Source organism: Elephas maximus, chromosome 3 (genome assembly GCF_024166365.1).
Source record: "Elephas maximus indicus isolate mEleMax1 chromosome 3, mEleMax1 primary haplotype, whole genome shotgun sequence".
Lineage (NCBI taxonomy): Eukaryota > Metazoa > Chordata > Mammalia > Proboscidea > Elephantidae > Elephas > Elephas maximus.
In genome coordinates, this window is record NC_064821.1 from 107,105,167 (window position 1) to 107,125,339 (window position 20,173).

A 20,173-nucleotide genomic window follows, 5' to 3' on the forward strand; every position below is an offset into this window, starting at 1 on the left:
CAGTCTCTCCACAGCCTCTCCAACATTTATTCTTTTGTGTTTTTTTGGATTAATGCCAGCCTTGTTGGAGTGAGATGAAATCTCATTGTAGTTTTGATCTGCATTTCTCTAATGGCTAATGATCATGAACATTTCCTCATATATCTGTTAGCTACCTGAATGTATTCTTTAGTGAAGTGTCTATTGATATCTTTTGCCCATTTTTAAATTGGATTATTTGTCTTTTTGCAGTTGAGTTTTCGCAGTATCATGTAGATTTTAGAGATCAGGCACTGATCAGAGATGTCGTAGCTAAAAACTTTTTCCCAGTCTGTAGGTAGTCTTTTTACTCTTTTGGTGAAGTCTTTAGATGAGCATAGGTGTTTGATTTTTAGGAGCTCCCAGTTATCTAGTTTTTCTTCTATGTTCTTTATAATGTTTTGTATACTGTTTATGCCATGTATTAGGGCTCCTAAAGTTGTCCCTATTTTTTCTTCCATCATCTTTATCGTTTTAGGTTTTATATTTAGGTCTTTGATCCATTTTGAGTTAGTTTTTGTGCATGGGGTGAGATATGGGTCTTGTTTCATTTTTTTGCAGATGGATATCCAGTTATGCCAGCACCATTTGATAAAAAGACCGTCTTTTCCCCATTTAAGTGTTTTGGAGTCTTTGTCAAATATCAACTGCTCATATGTGGATGGATTTATGTCTGGATTCTCAATTCTGTCCCATTGGTCCATGTGTCTGTTGTTGTACCAGTACCAGGCTATTCTGACTACTGTGGCGGTGTAATAGGTTCTAAAATCAGGTAAAGTAAGGCCTCCCACTTTGTTGTTCTTTTTCAGTAATGCCTTATTTATCTGGGGCCTCTTTCCCTTTCATATGAAGTTGGTGATTTGTTTCTCCATCTCATTAAAGAATGTCCTTGGGATTTGGATCGGAATTGCATTAAATGTATAGATCACTTTTGGTAGAATACACATTTTTATAATGTTAAGTCTTCCTATCCACGAGCAAGGTATGTTCTTCCACTTATGTCAGTCTCTTTTGGTTTCTTGCAGAAGCGTACTGTAGTTTTCTTTGTATAGATCTTTTACATCTCTGGTGAGATTTATTCCTAAGTATTTTATCTTCTTGGGGGCTACTGTAAATGGCATTGATTTGGTGATTTCCTCTTCAATGTTCTTTTTGTTGGTGTAGAGGAATCCAACTGATTTTTGTATGTTTATCTTGTATCCTGATACTCTGCTGAACTCTTCTATCAGTTTCAGTAGTTTTCTGGAGGATTCCTTAGGGTTTTCTGTGTATAACATCACATCATCTGCAAATAGAGATACTTCTTCCTTGCCAATCTGGATGCCCTTTATTTCTTTATCTAGCCTAACTGCTCTGGCTAGGACTTCCAGCACAATGTTGAATAAGAGTGGTGATAAAGGGCATCCTTGTCTGGTTCTCGATCTCAGTGGGAATGTTTTCAGGCTCTCTCCATTTAGGGTGATGTTGGCTTTGTATAAATGCCCTTTATTATGTTGAGAAATTTTCCTTCCAATCCTGTTTTGCTGAGAGTTTTTATCATGGATGAGTGTTGAATTTTGTCAAATGCCTTTTCTGCATCAATTGATAAAATCATATGATTTTTGTCTTTTGTTTTATTTATGTGATGGATTCCATTAATTGTTTTTCTAATGTCGAACCATCCCTGCATACCTTGTATGAATCCCACTTGGTCATGGTGGATTATTTTTTTGATATGTTGTTGAAGTCTATTGGCTAGAATTTTGTTGAGGATTTTTGCATCTACATTCATGAGGGATATAGGTCTATAATTTTCTTTTCTTGTGGTGTCTTTACCTGGTTTTGGTATCAGGGATATGGTGGCTTCAGAGAATGAGTTTGGTAGTATTCCGTCCTTTTCTATGCTCTGAAATACCTTTAGTAGTAGTAGTGGTGTTAACTTTTCTCTGAAAGTTTGGTAGAACTCTGCAGTGAAGCCGTCCGGACCAGGGTTTATTTTTGTTGGGAGTTTTTTGATTACCTTTTCAATCTCTTCTTTTGTTGTGGGTCTATTTAGTTGTTCTACCTCTATTTGTGTTAGCTTAGGTAGGTAGTGTGTTTCTAGAAATTCATCCACTTCTTCTAGGTTTTCAAATTTGTTTGAGTATAGTTTTTCATAGTAATCTGATATGATTCTTTTAATTTCAGTTGGGTCTGTTGTAATATCGCCCATCTCATTTCTTATTCGGGTTATTTGCTTCCTCTCCTGCCTTTCTTTTGTCAGTTTGGCCAGTGGTTTATCAATTTTGTTGATTTTTTTCAAAAAACAAGCTTTTGGTCTTGTTAATTCTTTCAATTGTTTTCCTGTTTTCGATTTCATTTAGTTCAGCTCTAATTTTTATTATTTGTTTTCTTCTGGTGCCTGTGGGTTTCTTTTGTTGCTCTCTTTCTATTCTTTCAAGTTGTAGGGATAATTATTTGATTTTGACCCTTTGTTGTTTTTGGATGTGTGCATTTATTGATATAAATTGGCCTCTGAGCACTGCTTTTGCTGTGTCCCAATGGTTCTTATAGGAAGTATTTTCATTTTCATTGGATTCTCTGAATTTCTTTATTCCATCCTTAATGTCTTCTATAATTCGGTCTTTTTTGAGCAGAGTATTGTTCAGTTTCCAAGTGTTTGGTTTCTTTTCCCTGCTTTTCCTGTTATTGATTTCCACTTTTATGGCCTTGTGGTCAGAGAAGATGCTTTGTAATATTTCAGTGTTTTGGATTCTGCTAAGGCTTGCTTTATGACTTAATATGTGGTCTATTCTAGAGAATGTTCCATGTGCACTAGAAAAGAACGTATACTTGGTTGCTGTTGGGTGGAGCATTCTGCGTATGTCCACGAGGTCAAGTTGGTTGATTGTGGCATTTAGATCTTTTCGTGTCTTTATTGAGCTTCTTTCTAGATGTCCTGTCCTTCACCAAAAGTGGTGTGTTGAAGTCTCCTACTATTATTGTGGAGTTGTGTATCTCACTTTTCAATGCTGATAGAATTTGTTTTATGTATCTTGCAGCCTTGTCATTAGGTGCATAAATATTTAATATGGTTGTATCTTCTTGGTGTATTGTCCCTTTAATCACTATATAGTGTCCTTCCGTATCCTTTCTGATGGATTTAACCGTAAAGTCTATTTTGTCAGAAATTAATATTGCCACTTCTGCTCTTTTTTGATTGTTGTTTGCTGGATATATTTGTTTCCATCCTTTGAGTTTTAGTTTGTTTGTGTCTCTAAGTCTAAGGTGTGTCTCTTGTAGGCAGCATATAGACGGATTTTGTTTTTTAATCCATTTTGCCTCTCTCTGTCTCTTTATTGGTTCATTTAGCCTATTTACATTCAGGGTAATTATGGATAGGTATGAATTTAGTGCTCTCATTTTGATGTCTTTTTTGGTGTGTTGACAGTTTCTTTTTCCCACTTGATTTTATGTGCTAAGTAGATTTTCTTTATATATTGTCCTTTCCTCATATTTGCTGTTGTTGATTTTGTTTCTGCTGAGTCTGTACTTTTCCCTGGTATTTTATTTTGATGAGTAGGATAGTTTGTCTCCTTTGTGGTTACCTTATTATTTACCCCTATTTTTCTAAATTTAAAACTAACTTTTATTTCTTTGTATCGCCGTATCTTCCTCTCCATATGGAAGGTGGATGATTACATTTCTTAGTCCCTCTTTATTATTTTAATGTTGTGTTCTTTTATAGAATAACATCGCTGTTACCCTGTTTTGGGCTTTTTTTGTTTTGCTTTTTTTGAATTTCCCTATCTGGGTTGACTTCTGGTTGCTCTGCCCAGTCTTGGGTTGATACCTGATATTATTGATTTTCTAACCAAAGAACTCCCTTTAGTATTTCTTGTAGTTTTGGTTTGGTTTTTACAAATTCCCTCAACTCGTGTTTATCTGGAAATGTCTTAATTTCACCTTCATATCTAAGAGACAGTTTTGATGGATATATGATTCTTGGCAGGCAATTTTTTTCCTTCAATTTTTAAAATATGTCATCCCATTGCCTTCTTGCCTGCATGGTTTCTCCCAAGTAGTCCGAGCTTATTCTTATTGGGTCTCCTTCGTAGGTGACTTTTCCTTTATCCCTCGCTGCTCTTATAATTCTCTCTTTATCTTTGGTTTTGGTGAGTTTGATTATAATACGTCTTGGTGACTTTCTTTTAACATGTATCTTATGTGGAGTTTGATGAGCATCTTGGATAGATATCTTCTCATCTTTCACAATATCAGGGAAGTTATCTGCCAACAAATCTTCAACAATTTCCTCTGTGTTTCCTGTTATCCCTCCCTGTTCTGATGCTCCAGTCACTCATAGGTTATTTCTCTTGATAGAGTCCCGCATGATTCTTAAGGTTTCTTCATTTTTTTAAATTATTTTATCTGATTTTTCTTCAAATGTATTAGTGCCAAGTGATTTATCTTCGAGTTCAGAAATTCTAACTTCTACTTGCTCAAACCTGCTCCTCTGACTTTCTGTTGAGTTATCTAATTCTGTAATTTTATTGTTAATGTTTTGAATTTCTGATTGCTGTCTGTCTATGGATTTTTCCAGCTTATTAATCTTTTCATTATGTTCCTGAATAATCTTTCTAATTTCTTCAGTTGCTTTATCTGTGCTTTTCTTGGCTTGTTCTGTGTATTGCCTCATCTCCTTCCTGATGTCTTAAAGGGTTCGGTATATTAAACTTTTGTATTCTGTATCTGGTAATTCCAGGAATGCACTTTCATCTAGAAGATCCCTGGATTCTTTGTTTTGAGAGCCTGTTGAGGTGATCATGGTCTGTTTCTTTATGTGACTTGATATTGACTGTTGTCTCTGAGCCAGCTATAAGTTATTGTATTGGTTTATGCTTGCTTACTGTGTCGTAGCTGCTTGCTTTGTTTGTCTTGGTATACCCCTATGGGTTTCTTGAGTGAGCTAGCTTGATTATTTTCGCCTTTGGAGCTCTGGTGTCCTGTCCCCAGCTGGCTAGAGCTGTTATCAGGTATATCAGTCTAGGAGTCCATTCAGTTTTCTTGTATGAATTCAGCTCAGGTTTCCAGGTAGCTGATCATCAAGTGTGTGGTACAGGCTCTGTCCTACAGTCTTAGAGGGGGAGGGGTGATTGATGTATATACTGGTATCTGATTGCAGCAGGGGGTCACGCTTTGAACAAGGTAGGGGGCTGAGAACTGATCCCCAAGTGTCTCTGAAGAAAACGTGTCTCTGTAGAAAACGTGTCTCTGTTCCCTAGAGTGTGCTGGTGTGTGGGTTCTGCAGAGGGACCATGGGCACCCAGAGTTTTTGGTTGTGAGGACTGGGAGGTACCAGTTATCTTTGGACCCCTGTCACGGGTGGCTGGGTAACCTGAGTGGAGCTACCAGTCCTTAGGTCCCTGATGTGGTTAGGTGAGGACCTTGTTTATTAGGCAAAGCAATGTCAAACGTCAAACACCCACGTCTCCACCACACAGCTGAAATGGTTGGAGTTTGCCAAAGAGGGCTTATTCTCCCGAAATAGGCCCACACAGGTCCATGCAGAAGGGAAAGGTGCTTAAGGTCCACAGATGGTTTATGCCTGGACAGAAGCCGCTTCTGTCCTGAGATCCCCTGCTTAATGGAGCTAGCAACTTATATTTTCCCCCCAGTTGCAATTTTTTTCCTTCCTCAAGGCTGGGAGGATGGCTCTAGGTGCTCATCTGGGTCTATCTCAGGCTCAGAAATTCAGCCACTGAAAGCTGGCTTGGGGGTGAGGGGTGGGGGGTGGGGGAGGTGCGGTAAAATATACACAAGTACTTAGCTTTTGCCGAGAGCGCCTTGTTCCTCAGGTTCCGGAGGTGTGAGTAGGCTGTGCAGCTGGTTGCTTCTCCCTGAGGAAACTGCGGCCGAGGGCTAGTACCAGCCCACCGCCGCCACCTCCACTCCTCCAGGAATGGTGCCTGAGGGCTCCCCGAGATTCAGGTCTGGTAACTCCTCTCCGCTTCTCAACAGTCTCTTTCTCCCCCTGTCCCTCAGTTCGTTGTCTGAGCTTGCCTTTGGTGCTCAGGGCTTCTAGCTTGTCACAAATATACTTGGTTCACTTGTTTTTTTTTGGTCTTTGTTGTAAAGAGGGCTCGCCGGAAGCGTCTGTCTATTCTGCCATCTTGGGTCTGCCTCCTCTTAAAATTATTTTTGAGAACTAATGTGTAGAGAGCTATTCTTGATCCTATATTTAATTCAGAATTGTATATCATCCTCAAGGCGCTTGTACTTTACGTGGATCACTAAACTAAATCTATATTGTCAGGTGCTTTTGAATCAATTCTGACTCCTAGCAACCCCTGCGTACAACAGAACGAATCAATGCCAGGTCCTGCGCAGTCCTCACAATCATTGCTATGTTTGAGCCCATTTTTTTCACATGTATCTGACGTGACTGAAAATGTCATGGCTTGGTCAGTCTCACCTTAGTCCTCAAAGTGACATCTTTGGTTTTCAACACTTATAAAGGTCTTTTGCAACAGATTTGCCCAATGCAATAGGTTGTTTGATATCTTGACTGCTGCTTCCATGGGCATTGAGTATGACCACACGTGTCTCTCAGTGTGTAGCACTGTGGTGGCTTGTGTGTTGCTGTGACACTGGCAGCTTTGCCACTGGTATTTCAAATACCGGCAAGGTCACCCTTGGTGGACAGGTTTCAGTGGAGCTTCCAGACTAAGACAGGCTAGGAAGATGGACCTGGCAGTCTACTTCTGAAAAAATTGGCCAGTGAAAACCTAATGAATAGCAGTGTAACATTGTCTGATATAGTGCCGGAAGGTGAGCCCCTCAGTTTGGAAGGTACTCAAGATACAACGGGGGGAGAGCCGCCTTCTCAAAGATGAGTCAACTAAACCTACAAATTAGCATAATTAATAATATAAGGCATATATGATAAATTCTAAATGAGTATTACATTAAAAAAATTTTTTTTATTGTGCCTTAAGTGAAAGTTTACAAATCAAGTTAGTCTCTCACACAAAAACTTATATACACCTTGCTACGTACTCCCAATTGCTCTCCCCCTAATGAGCCAGCCCACTCCCTCCCTCCACTCTCTCTTTTCATGTCCATTTTGCCAGCTTCTAACCCCCTCTACGCTTTCATCTCCCCTCCAGGGAGGAGATGCCAACATAGTCTCAAGTGTCCACCTGATGGAAGAAGCTTACTCCTCACCAGCATCCCTCTCCAACCCATTGTCCAGTCCAATCCCTGTCTGAAGAGTTGGCTTTGGGAATGATTCCTGTCATGGGCCAATAGAAGGTCTGGGGGCCATGACCACTGGGGTCCTTCTAGTCTCAGTCAGACCATTAAGTCTGGTCTTTTTACAAGTAATTTGGTGCCTGTATCCCACTGCTCTCCTGCTCCCTCAGGGGTTCTCTGTTGTGTTCCCTGTCAGGGCAGTTATCAGTTGTAGCCGGGCACCATCTAGCTCTTTTGGTCTCAGGCTGATATAGTCTCTGGTTTATGTGGCCCTTTCTGTCTCTTGTGGTCGTAATTACCTTGTGTCCTTGGTGTCCTTCTGAGTAGTACATTTACTGTTACAGGATTTTAGAAGTAGGAGAGACAGAAAGTATGTTCCCAGTCTTCCATGAATTGTGCTGCCAGTGAACCTTGGACGACTTTCTGTCATCGTACCTAGAAGTTATGTGCGCGTACTCATTTGTGTATCTGCTTCTTACTATACACAAAGCTTCTGAAAGGCATGGATTGTGTCTGGTTATGTTATCATTTTTTCAGAAGTATTTGTTGAATAAGATAGTAATATCCTGCTCCTGTATGGTTATTCACCAGCATGTCAACTTAATACTTTTTTTTTTCCAGTTTCTAAGTTGTATGACCCAATCTGTTCTTGGATTAAGCTTGCTTTTATTTGGTTTGACATTCTGTTCTTGTATAAACCTTTTGAGAATTTCCCCCATTCCTTTCCTGTAAGCATTAACTTCCATTTATCCTGGAACATTTTTTTTTAACATCTTTATTTGTGTTTAAATTGCTCATATGGAAGTTCAAGTTGAAATTGATGAAAATAAAAAGTCCACAAGAGCCAAAGAATGACCTTGAGTATATCCCACCTGAATTTAGAGATTATTTCAAGAATAGATTTGATGCATTGAACACTAATGACCAATGACCAGATGAATTGTGGGATGAGATCAAGAACATCATACGTGAAGAAAGCAAGAGGTCATTAAAAAGACAGAAAAGAAAGAAAAGACCAAAATGGATGTCAGCAGAGACTCTGAAACTTGAAAGTCACTTAGCTAAAGCAAATGGAAGAAATGAAGTAAAAGAGCTGAACAGAAGATTTCAAAGGGTAGCTTGAGAAGACAGAGTAAAGTATTATAATGAAATGTGCAAAGACCTGGAGTTAGAAAACCAAAAGGGAAGAACAAACTTGGCATTTCTTAAGCTGTAAGAACTGAAGAAAAAATTTAAGCTTCGAGTTGAAATATTGAATGATCCTGTGGGCAAAATATTGAATAATGCATCAGAAGAAGATGGAAGGAATACACAGAGTCACTGTACCAATAAGATTTGGTCAATGTTCAACCATTTCAGGAGGTAGCATATGATCAAGAACTGATGGTGTTGAAAGAAGTCCAAGCTGCACCGAAGGCATTGGTGAAAAACAAGGCTCCAGGAATTGATTAAACCGACTGAGATGTTTCAACAAATGGATGCAATTCTGGAAGTGCTCTCTTGTCTGTGCCAAGAAACTTGGAAGACGGGTTCCTGGGCAACTGACTTGAAGAGATCCATATTTGTGCCCATTCCAAAGAAATACGATCCAACAGGGTATGGAAATTATTGAACAATATCATTAATAGACACACAAGTAAAATTTTGCTAAAGATCTTTCAAAAGTGAATGTGCAGTGCATTGACAAGGAACTGCCAGATATTCAATCCCAATTTAGAAGAGCTGTGGAATGAGGGACATCATCATTACTGATGTCAGATGGATCTTTGCTGAAAGCAGAGAATACAAAAAGGTGTTAACCTCTGTTTCATTAACTATGCGGTACTGATGAAGATCAAAGACTACAGTCTTCAGTATGGAGTACACCTCAGCATAAAGAAGACACATATCTTCACAACTGGATCAACAAGCAACATCATGATAAATGGAGAAAATTTTGAAGTTGTCAACAATTTCATTTTAGTTGCATCCACAGTCAACACCCATGGAAGCAGCAGTCAAGCAATCAAATGACATATTGCATTGGGCAAATCTGATGTAAAAGGCTTCTTTCAAGTGTTAAAAAGCAAAGATGTCACTTTAAGGACTAAGGTATGCCTTACCCAAGCCATGGTATTTTCAGTCACCTCATATATGTGTGAAAGCTGGACAATGAATAAGGAAAACTGACGAAGAATTGTTGCCTTTGAATTGTGGTGTTGCCAAAGAATACTGAATATGCCACAGACTGCCAGAAGAATGAACAAATCTGTCTTGGAAGAAGTGCAGCCAGAATGCTCCTTAGAAGGAAGGATGGCAAGACTTCATTTGGACATGTTATCAGGAGGGACCAATCCCTGGAGAAGAACATCATACTTGGTAAAGTAGAAGGTCAGCAAAAAGGAGCAAGACCCTCATCTAAATGAATTGACACAGTGGCTGCAACAATGGGCTCAAACATAGCAATGATTGTGAGAATGGCACAGGACCAGGCAGTGTTTTGTTCTGTTGTACGTACAGTCACTATGAGTTGGAACCAACTCAATGGCACTTAACAACAACTACAAATTATTTTCTTTCCTCTCTGTGTCCTTCTTATAACCGCTGCCTAATAACTGCAGAGATCTAGGACTTGATTTGTTTCCTGGTCTCCTGGGTAGTGTGGTGTGCTTGCTGAACAGCTGTGTGAAGTGTAACTGTGTTCAACACTGTGGGTGATGAAAAATGTGTGCCTGAGTATGGACAAGGGTCCATGTAGAAGGCAATGGGCATTCTTTGCATAGGGCAGGTCATGAAATGTTTGAACGAACTCTAGCAACTGGTGAAATCCAGTGTTGTGTTTGATAGGCTGTTTTTACCAATATATCTGGTCTCAAAATATTTATATCTATTTCATATATAAAATATATTTACTCTATTTCAACATCCCCAAAAGCCTCAATGTATTATATCATCAGTTCAAGTCTAAAATCTTATCTAAATTGCTTCAGCTCAAAAATTCTAAATCTCATTATCTAAATTAGGTTTGGGTGAGACTCTGGGTCTGCGCCTACTGAGACTCTGGGTCTGCACCTACCTGGGGCAAAATTCCTCTTCATCGATGCACTTGTGAAAGTAGTAAACAAGTCTTCTGCTCCCAGTACAATGGTGGGATGACATTGTATAACTAACAGTAGCTGACATTCACATTTCATAAAGGAGAAAATGGAAGAAGAACCGATTCACTAGCCCCCAAGCAATTTCTAAATCAAACTGGGCAAGCTCCATTATGTTTTAAGTCCTGGGAATAATCCTCTGTGACTTGAGGCACTGGTGTGTGGGTCCAAGGTTCTTCCCTTACACTCCTCCTTCCTTTTTTTGAAAGGTAGCACATGTTTGCCAAGTATTTTTACCAGCCTGTTTCCTGCATGTAGTATTTTGGGAATCTGACAGCCTTTCTTCATTTCATTCTCTCTGTTGCCTTTAATCCAAGTTAACATTGTTTCTGCTGACGTAATATTCTCAAAAACTTTGTGGGTCTCCCATGTATACCACAGGGATTCACTCCGTTTGATAAGAGGGTCCTCCAGAGACCTCTTCTGCGTAATTCCATCTTCTTTTCCTGGCTTCTGTTGAGATGGTTGAGGGAATTTATGAGCCACGTGCCTAATTTCTTCAAAGAACCTTCTGTGTGATTGAATACCCTGAACTTTTGATCCTTTAAGGCGTTCGTAAAAATTTGTACAGTCTCACCCTTGGTTTTTTCACAAGAGCATACAATTCGCCTTTAATTTTGGCTTGTTTTCAATCTGTATACAGGTAGTCCCCAACTTGTGACATATTTGAGTTGGGATAAATTCCACTTAATGAGTGTTTCTTTCTTTCTTTCTTTCTTTCTTTTTTAGTACATCTTATTGTTAGTAATAATGTACTCCAACAGCTTGTAATTTGCTAATGTTATCATTCTCAGAGGTTCACTCCCAGATGTTTATATGTAGTATTTCCAACCCCCAAAGTCAAATAATGATCAGATTTATAAAGACACTGATAATAAAAGATAATAATAATGAAAACTAAAAGAAAAAATAAAAAAGGAGGTATTCAACTTACATCAGAACTGACTTAGGAAAAAGTCATTGAAATAGAAGCCCATTGTAAGTCAGGTACTACCTCTATTCCCAAAATATCAAGTCCTATCTCCTTTTTAACAGTTCTTCCCTTGATGTATCTCTTTCCTCTTGCATTTTATTAAAAGCAGTATAAAGATACCAAGCTATGCTTTCAACTCTTTACTTGGAAGTAGCCTGAACTAAATATCCGAGTTCATAACTTACAAGCTCTGCTTTCCACATAACTGTGGGACACAATTCATCTAAGCTTTCTACCAATATATAATGAGAAGATTCCCTTCCCTCCAGTTTTCAATAATGTGTTCCTCACTTCTTTCTGAGCCCTCACCAGCAGTGTTTTCAACATCTGTATTTCTACTAACATTCTGTTCAAGGCAGCCTAGGCTTTTTCTATTATGCTCTTCAGAATTGTTTCAGCCTCTACTCATAACCCAATCCCAAAGCCACTTCTACATTTTTAAATATTTATTACAGCAGCTCCCTACTCTATTAGTTTCCTGTGGCTGCTGTAACAAATTTAGGCAACACACATTTATTCTTCTATAGTTCCGGAGGTCAGATATCCAAAAGCGGTTTTACTGGCCTGAAATCGAGGGTCGTGTTCCCTTAGGAGGCTCTAAAGAAGAATTGGCTTCCTTCCCTTTTCCTGCTTCTAGAGCTACATTCCTTGTATTTCTTGGTTCATTCCTCTATCTTCAAAGCCAGCAGTGTAGCATCTTCAAACCTCTCTGCTCAGCCTTCACCTCATCTTTTCCTTATGTCTGTGGTTACCTTTTATAAGGACACTTGCGATTACGTTTAGGTCCACCTGGGTATGAGTCGGAATTGACTTGACGGCACTGAGTTTGGTTTTGGTTGGGTAATCTCCCATTAATTTAGTCACATCTGCAAAGTCTCTGTTACCATATAAGGTAACATTTATAGATCTCAAGGATTAGATTCCGGGCATTTTGGGGTGCCATTATTCACACTACCACAGTTACTAAGAGACTTAAAATGAGAGTATTATAATTGGCTAAAACAAACAAATAAATTACAAAGGAGGTACCAACTCTTAGAGGTAACTATGACAATCTTGTTCAGTCCCTGTGTTTTACATTTGAGGAAATAGAGGTCTGGTCAAATATCCTATGTTTAAGCTGTTTCATCCGTATATTTAGAATTTACATGGGAATAAAAAAAATGTTTGCCTCACCTTTGCTGTTTGAACAGTTTTTTTTTAAATTATGCATAAATGATTTATCTGTTCTTTTTGGAGCTTTGTATGTTTAAAAGGTATGTTTTTAGGTTTTATTATATAAGTCATACGTGCTCATTATAAGAATTTCAAAAGTACAAAAATTTATGCAGTATATAAACTAAAACTCCCTGATTCCTCTCCCCCTTCTTCACACCATTCTACTCCCTGGAGGTCACAGCACAAAGGTGAGGCACACATAATCCTCACCCTGAATGAGCTCACATTCTAAGATGGTGGAATAGGTACAACAGTGAGTCCATTTTTATAAATAATATTTTATGAAAAAATACAAGTCCTTGAGAGACTGTAGGAAGTTTTTAAAGACAAAGTGACAGGTAAACTGAACCTAGCAAGATGAAAGTGGACTTTGCTGGGTCAGAAAAAAGTTGTTTGGGTAAGCATCCCAGGTGAGATAAAACATCTGGAAAGAAAGGAAAGTGTGAAATTCTTTAACATATTTAAGTGTCAGAAGATGACCATGCAGGAAACAGGCTGGTAAAAATACTCGGGAAACATGTGCTACCTTTCAAAAAAAGGAAGGAAGAGTGTAAAGGAAGAACCTTGGACCCACACACCAGAGCCTCAAGTCACAGAGGATTATTCCCAGGACTTAAAACATAATGGAGTCTTCTTATTTTTCTTTTTTTAGTCAAATGTAAGGAGAAAATAACAGCATCTTTTAATTTGTGATGATTGTCTAAGTATGGTACCTAAAACTGGAGAATGTAAGAAGTAAATTTCAAAGTCTGTCCTGCCCCCTGCTTCTAAAGTTTATTTTGTGAACCCTTCTAAGTAGGAATCACAATAAGAATTTGGCAGAAGGTTTGTTGTAAATATTTAAATAAATAATGGCAATCTGGGTCTTTTACTCTCTGGGTAAAAATTGGCAAGTTATTTAACCTGAGTTTCCCCATCTATAACATATGGTTGATAGTATCATTTCTCTCTAGCTGAAAGGTTGATGTGACAATTAAATGGGGTAACAAATGTAAGAGAATTTTGTAATTTGTAAACAAAGACCTTTTTAAAATGTGGGGGGTTTTATTTGATTATTTGTTATTGCATGGAATTTTTTATTTTTAAGTTGATTGATAAAGGAAAATTTGTAGTAAGATTAGAATGCCATCATTAATTTTTTTTTTAAATATTCATATCGCTGAAATGTCATCTTTTCAGTGAGGCTATATTTAAAATTGCAGCCATCTTCTACTGAGCACTCCCTGCCACCCCTCCTTGCTTTATTTTCCACCATCTCGCTTATCATCATCTAACATCGTGAATATTTTACCTATTTAACATTATCGATCTCTCACCTGGAAGGGTGCGTGCCCATAGTAGGGGCACATGACTATTTGTTGAATGAAAGACGGATGAATAAATGCATTTTGTATTCACTGTCATCTGGATTTGCTCTTCAGACATGATGATGCCAAATGATGCTCAAGGGCCTAGCTCGCTTGTTGACCTTCCTGCCGTGGCTCACAGAAGGGATCAAGAAGAATTGCCTTCGTACCAACTCCCCGAGACCCGATTTGTTTCAAAAGCCTCGGCATACATGGGAATGTTGCCTCCTAGACTTGCCACTAATCCATGGTATGGTATCATTTCTCTTTTGTTTTCACCTTATAAAACAGTTTTCTTTTCCTTCTTTGGAAAAAAAAAAATGCATTATTACGGTGGAACATTTGGAAAAGACAGAAAAATACTATGAACAGAATCTACTACACTAGATAATTGCCATGATAATTTCACATACCCAAAATTATGCTATGTATAAAATTTTTTTGTGTGTAAAGTGAATTACAGAGCGTATTTTCTTAGAGAATGGGAGACTAATTTAGAGTTTATTTTTAACATTCTAGGGAAGAAGTATTTGGGGAAAAATAAAGGAGGGCATAGATTTGAGAGTTAGGAAGAGAGCGTCTGTAGGAGCTGGTGAGTGATTAGATCCTGGGAATGAGTAAGAGTAGTTGAGGATGACTCATGTTTCTGGTTTGTGAAACTAGATATAGATAATTAGACTATTAATTCTTCATCATAAGAATTAGAAACATGAATAGTTTGGATGCATAAATTATGACATCAGTTTTGGACACGCTGAGGGTTGAACTATCTGTAGGACAACCAAATGAAGTAAAGTCAACAGATATGTGGGTTGTGGTTAATATTGAAGTCTATTTTGACATGGATAATTGGGAGCAAATCAGGTGTGGGTAGAAATCCTGGATTTGAATATGGTCATCTAGGGGAAGTGCAAAGAATAAAAAGAGAGCAGGGCCAAGATTGGAATCCTGTGAAGCAGCAATATATAAGCCGTGAATGCAGGAAAGAGAATGAACAAGAGGTAGAAGGAAATTGAGGAACTAGAGGTCAACATAGAAACCAAGGGAAGAGACAGTTTTCACAAAGGATCATCATGGACTATGCCACATGTTACAGTGAGGTCAAGATAGATAAGAACAGAAAAGTCTTCGCTGGGCTTGGCTATATGGATGCCCTTGGTAAGCGTAGAACAGTTTCGGTAGAGTGGAAATCAAAGAGTAGTGTGTTGAGAATTGAACAGGATGTCAAAAATTGCTTGTAAGAGCAGACTAGTGTTTTGAGAGTCCTGGCCATGAAAAGAGGCTGATACAATGTGTGTTGCCTCTAACTGGAAGGTATTGGAAGAAGGAGAGGGGATATCTTATCTATCAGTCCATCTGTTTGTATACAGATATATGTGTATTACATATATACACAAACACACACACACACACACACACACACACATATATATATATATAAAGACAACTTGAAAGAATTTTATTTGCTTTTAGGGAAGGTCCAGAAGAGGAATATGTAGATGCTAAAAAAGGAATGATTAAACATAGTCCCTGGAGGTGGTGAAAGGAGAGGACGCTGTACATCTACCAAGATTAACCTTTGAACTTTTGATAGGACGAAACTCACCTCTTCCACTAAGGATCCAGGAATGGAAGAAAGTCTACAGATGCTGCCATTTTTTTTTTTTTTTTTTGTAGCTTGTAGCAGGAATTAAGGGAGTTCTTGTCAAATGAGTTGATTTTTTTTTTTTTTTTCCTGTCATTTGAGGGAAAGGTCATTTGCTAAGATCACCTGGTAGTAAAGCGAGGGATAAGAGGTTAGCTGTAAAACAAGGGTAGAAGAATAATGACCTAGTGGAAGGAAAGAATTTAGAAAAATAACCCCTTTTCTCCAACTACTCCCCAGGAGTGAGAGAATGGGAGTCACCCACTTGAGTGTGGTGTTCTTGGTAGAGAGTTAAAAGCTATCGAAGGGGAGAAAACATTCAGTGAGGAGGTTAGGGTATGGAGTAGTTTGTTTACAATTCAAGGAGATTCGATGAAGTGCAATGGATGGTTTGGCAGGCCAGGCCTTGGTGGTGGGGTATGGCAAGAGAAGCACACCTGAAGGAAAAACCACAGTGGTGTAGCATTGAGAGCAAGGGAGTCTAAAAAACCAAACCAAAAGAAACCCATTGCCGTCGAGTCAATTCCTACTCATAGCAACCCTACAGGCCAGATTAGAACTGCCGCATAGGGTTTCCAAGGAGGACCTGGTGGATTTGAACTGCCGACCTTTTGGTTAGCAGCCATAGCTCTTAACCACTATGCCACCAAGGTTTCCTTAGGGAGGCTAGAGGTGAATAAAGGGTGAAACAGGATGAGGGACACGGTGGGATTCATCAGCCATGATGTTTTATTAAGACCTTTAGCCCAAGAATGGTTTTATGTTGATATATGAGGTATGTTAGACTTAGGTGATGTGCACTTCTGTTCAGCAAGCTGTGACCTTTGCTCAGAGTTTTGTGGAGAAACTTCGTAAGTTCTCTGTGCCTCTGTTTAACTCATCTCTAAGTGGAGAAGAAAGACACAGATAGGTCTAACTACTTGGAGGAATCTGGTGATGTTTTCACTCAGCAGAGCTAGGCCAGTTTGCAGATGGGAGGTGCACACAGGCCTGGAGTCCTGATGTGAGAAATTGGTGCTCACAGATAATCTCCATACTGCCACACACAGCCCCCAGAGGAAAGCACGGTGTTGAATAAGCAGTGGATTTGTTTCCTTGGGAGAGACTCCTGGAAATGGGAGTACTGGAAGAGTTACAACTTTTTATGTAGTCAAATTACTTTCCAAATGAGACTCCCTTCATTTAAAAAAAAATTTCTCTTTTGTGTAGTGTTAAAGTTGAATCTGGCAGATTAGTTGAGAAATAGGGGTGCTTCTCTAAAGCTAGAGAATTATAACTGTAGAATTGGAAGGGACCTAAACAAATTTCCAGGCCCACTCCTGCTTCCTTGTGCAGAAGTGGACATGGAACACAAGTTGTGTTTTACTCATTCTTCCCAGTTCAGAGAGGAAAGGTGTGCATTTTTCCCATCCCATTGCTTTTTCTCCTAAAGTGAGTACTTCGTCAAGCTGATTTCCTCATGTGGACATAGGCATTTAAGGGCTCCAACCTCACCTTTGTCTTGAGAGGTCAGTCTTATATTTGAAAGTTGCTTTTTTAGCTTGCTGTCTGAGATTTAGTGTATATTTAAGGCTCAGCAGGTTCCAGAAGAGTTCCTGAAAATAAGATTCCTCTTTTTAATCCTTTCAGGGTTTGCCCCATGGAGATAGGTTCATACAAAAAAACAAACCTGTTGCTGTCGAGTTGATTCCGACTCACAGTGACCCTATAGGACAGAGTAGAACTGCCCCATAGAGTTTCCAAGGAGTGCCTGATGGATTCGAACTGCCAGCCTTTTGGTTAGCAGCTGTAGCACTTAACCACTACGCCACCAGGATTTCCAATAGGCTCACAGGTGAATATTTATTGCTACTCAGAAGTCCCCCTGAGAAATGCATAGATACTTTTGGAAGATAGCCTTTTAAATCATCAGGATGTCATGTAGTATTAGAGAATAGTTTAGAATTTCTTCTGCATTAATTTTTGTGTAGCACCCAACAGAGGTTTGTATATATGGGTGTGCCAAGGATAAGTTTTCAATGGCTGTGGTGTTTAATGTACAGAGTATGCTTTTACATTAAGATGACTACCCCTTATCTTTGGAGCAGGTTGTAAGAGGTCGATGTACCTTGAAGTGGAAATCTCTAGAAAGAGGAATGTGGGCAGGCAGGGTATAATACTGTGGAAAGAATTCAGGTGATTTTGTTCCCAGTGTCATTCTGCTACCCTTCCCTTCATAAGGCCACTTGAGACTATTTTTTTTAGAATTTACCTGCTTGCTTGCTTTCTCTTCCCCTGTCTCTGTCAACACCTGCTGCGTAAAAAGGTATGGTTGCTCATAGTGGGAGATATGGATGTTTCTCAAACTAATAGGATGTTTGCAGAATAGAGAGAGTGGGTGCTGTTCAACTCTTTGCTCTACTATGTATAACTATGTGACCCTGTAAACAAGAGAGTTCTCTAGGTTAAATAAGAGTGCTTATAAAAGTGTATATAATGCCTTGTATGTAGTAGATGTTTAATAAAAGGTTGGCAGTGATGGTGGTAGCCATGGCAACAACAGGCTCTTAGGCCCTGAGGTGTACCCAGGGTAGTGTTGATTGTTCCCAAGTTTATCAAAACATTCAAGGAGGTTGCAGATTCCTTTTTAAAAAAAGTAATAAAGTAGGGTCAAATCATACTAAGTAAAATGAGGTGTCAGGAGGCTAAAGCCTGGGAGAAGAATGAACTCAAGAGAAAAGACTTATATTTAAAATAGAGGAAAACTCACGTTGTAGTTATAATAGAATGTAAATGAGAAGAGATGCTTTTAGGATTGAATGCTTTGTTAGGGATAGTAGGAGGTGAAATAGGCAAAACGGTGACATAGTTGGGGAGAGCATTGTGATAAAATGTAAAACCCATGGCCACCAGGTCCCCAGATCACAGGTTAAATCTTGTCTTCTCTATTTACTGTCACTTTGTAAGTCACTTTTTTTTTTTTTTTCCTTGAGCCCCGTTTTTCTCTTATTTAAAATGGGGTTGATAATAACTCCCCACGTTTGTTGCAAGAATCAAATGAGTTAGGGTTGTATTTTACGTCCCCATCACAGTGCCTGGCATTTCATGGCTTCTGAGTAAATTGTGGATATCTAATAGGTTTACTTTCGACTTAAACTGACAAAAATGTGTATAAATTTAGGACATGTGAAGGAAGCTGTGGATGGGGGAGAGAATAAAAATGTGTGTTTGAGAGAGGGCTGTTCTGGAATGTTCGAGTTGTGAGGAAGAAGGTAACGTTTTCAGTGAGGTTATGAACTCAAGTACGTGACACTTTACACTTCTACAATGCTGTTTCAGCTGCAGTCTGCACGGCAGGCGAAGACGAATGTGAAAAATTGGGACAAGACGTCCAAACAGCAGTACGCTAATGCCTTTGGAAAATATAATTAGATCTTTGATTACTAATCCAGGCCTTCAGAAGGCCAAAAGGAAAGTAATAGTATTTTTTATATCTTGTGAAAAAATGTCTCAGTGAAGGTCACAATTTGAATATTTATGTGCAAATGATATGACCATAAGTATGAAAGCTTGTCAAATGAGTGCCAACAAAATAGGTAATGGAATTAGAAAAATCTATATATAACTACCTCCAGGGTGAGGCCCTCTCTCCCCCTTCCTCTAAACTTCCTTATTTTCTGAGTCCTGCCTTTCTGACACATGACCTGGTCACCTGGCTCCTGTAAAGAAATTCCACTTGAAAAATAAATTAGTGATGTCCTTTCATTTTCAAAATTGACCTGAGGGAGCAATTTACCCTTTATGACTTGAATTTTTGTTTCTTAACAGAATTCTTTAACACTAGTGCTACACCTCAACTTTATTGAGATATAATTTATATATAATAACAAGAACAAATTTTGAGGTACCATTTGCTGAGTTTTGATAAATGTTACCAACACCCCAATCAAGATATTAAACATTTCTATTACCCCAGAAACTTCCTTCATGCCCCTTTTGCAGTGTGTCACCCCAGGCAATCATTATTCTAATTTCTAACACTGTAAATTAGTTTTTCCTGTTCTTGAACTCATATAAATGGTACTATACAGTATGTACTTTTGTGTGTCTGGTTTCTTTTGCTCAACACAGTATCTGTGTCATTTTAAACTTTAACATAAGGGAATGCCTAGTTTTTTCCCTGTACTGGTGCCAGGTAATAATTTGCTTTGTAACTTCAAAATCACAATTTAACATCTGTAGAAGTAACTCTGCTAGCTTGGAAAACACCACTGTCCCATTCTCCCTCGTTCCAGAATGCACTTGCTCTCTGTGGTATATCACAGACAATTGCTATAGAGAGTCTAAATTTAAAGAGGGAAAAGAAATCTTAAAAAAACTTAGAAACAAGGCTCTTCCTACTTCTATTATTTTAGGGTGCCGAATTTACTTGATTCTCACATGACCCTGATGGCAGGTTAAGAGCTATAGCTGCTAACCAAAAGGTCAGCAGTTTGAATCCACCAGGCACTCCTTGGATACTATTGGTGCAGTTCTACTCTGTCCTATGGGGTTGCTATGAGTCGAAATCGACTCGACGGCAATGGGCTTTTTTTTTTTTTTCTCACATGGCTTAGTTTGTAGAAATTTTATAATCTGCTCTCTGTAT

The 20,173-nt window shown here is 38.8% G+C and overlaps 1 protein-coding gene across 5 annotated transcripts in view; it reads left to right on the plus strand.

The window, feature by feature from the left end:
* Nucleotides 1-20,173, plus strand: part of PATJ (PATJ crumbs cell polarity complex component) — a 417,617-nt gene that overhangs the window by 128,668 nt on the left and 268,776 nt on the right. For all 5 annotated transcript variants that reach the window (XM_049879429.1, XM_049879433.1, XM_049879432.1 and 2 more), the window contains exon 22: nucleotides 13,977-14,151. In XM_049879429.1, the coding sequence (XP_049735386.1) occupies nucleotides 13,977-14,151 (175 nt within the window). The remainder of the gene's footprint in view (nucleotides 1-13,976; nucleotides 14,152-20,173) is intronic.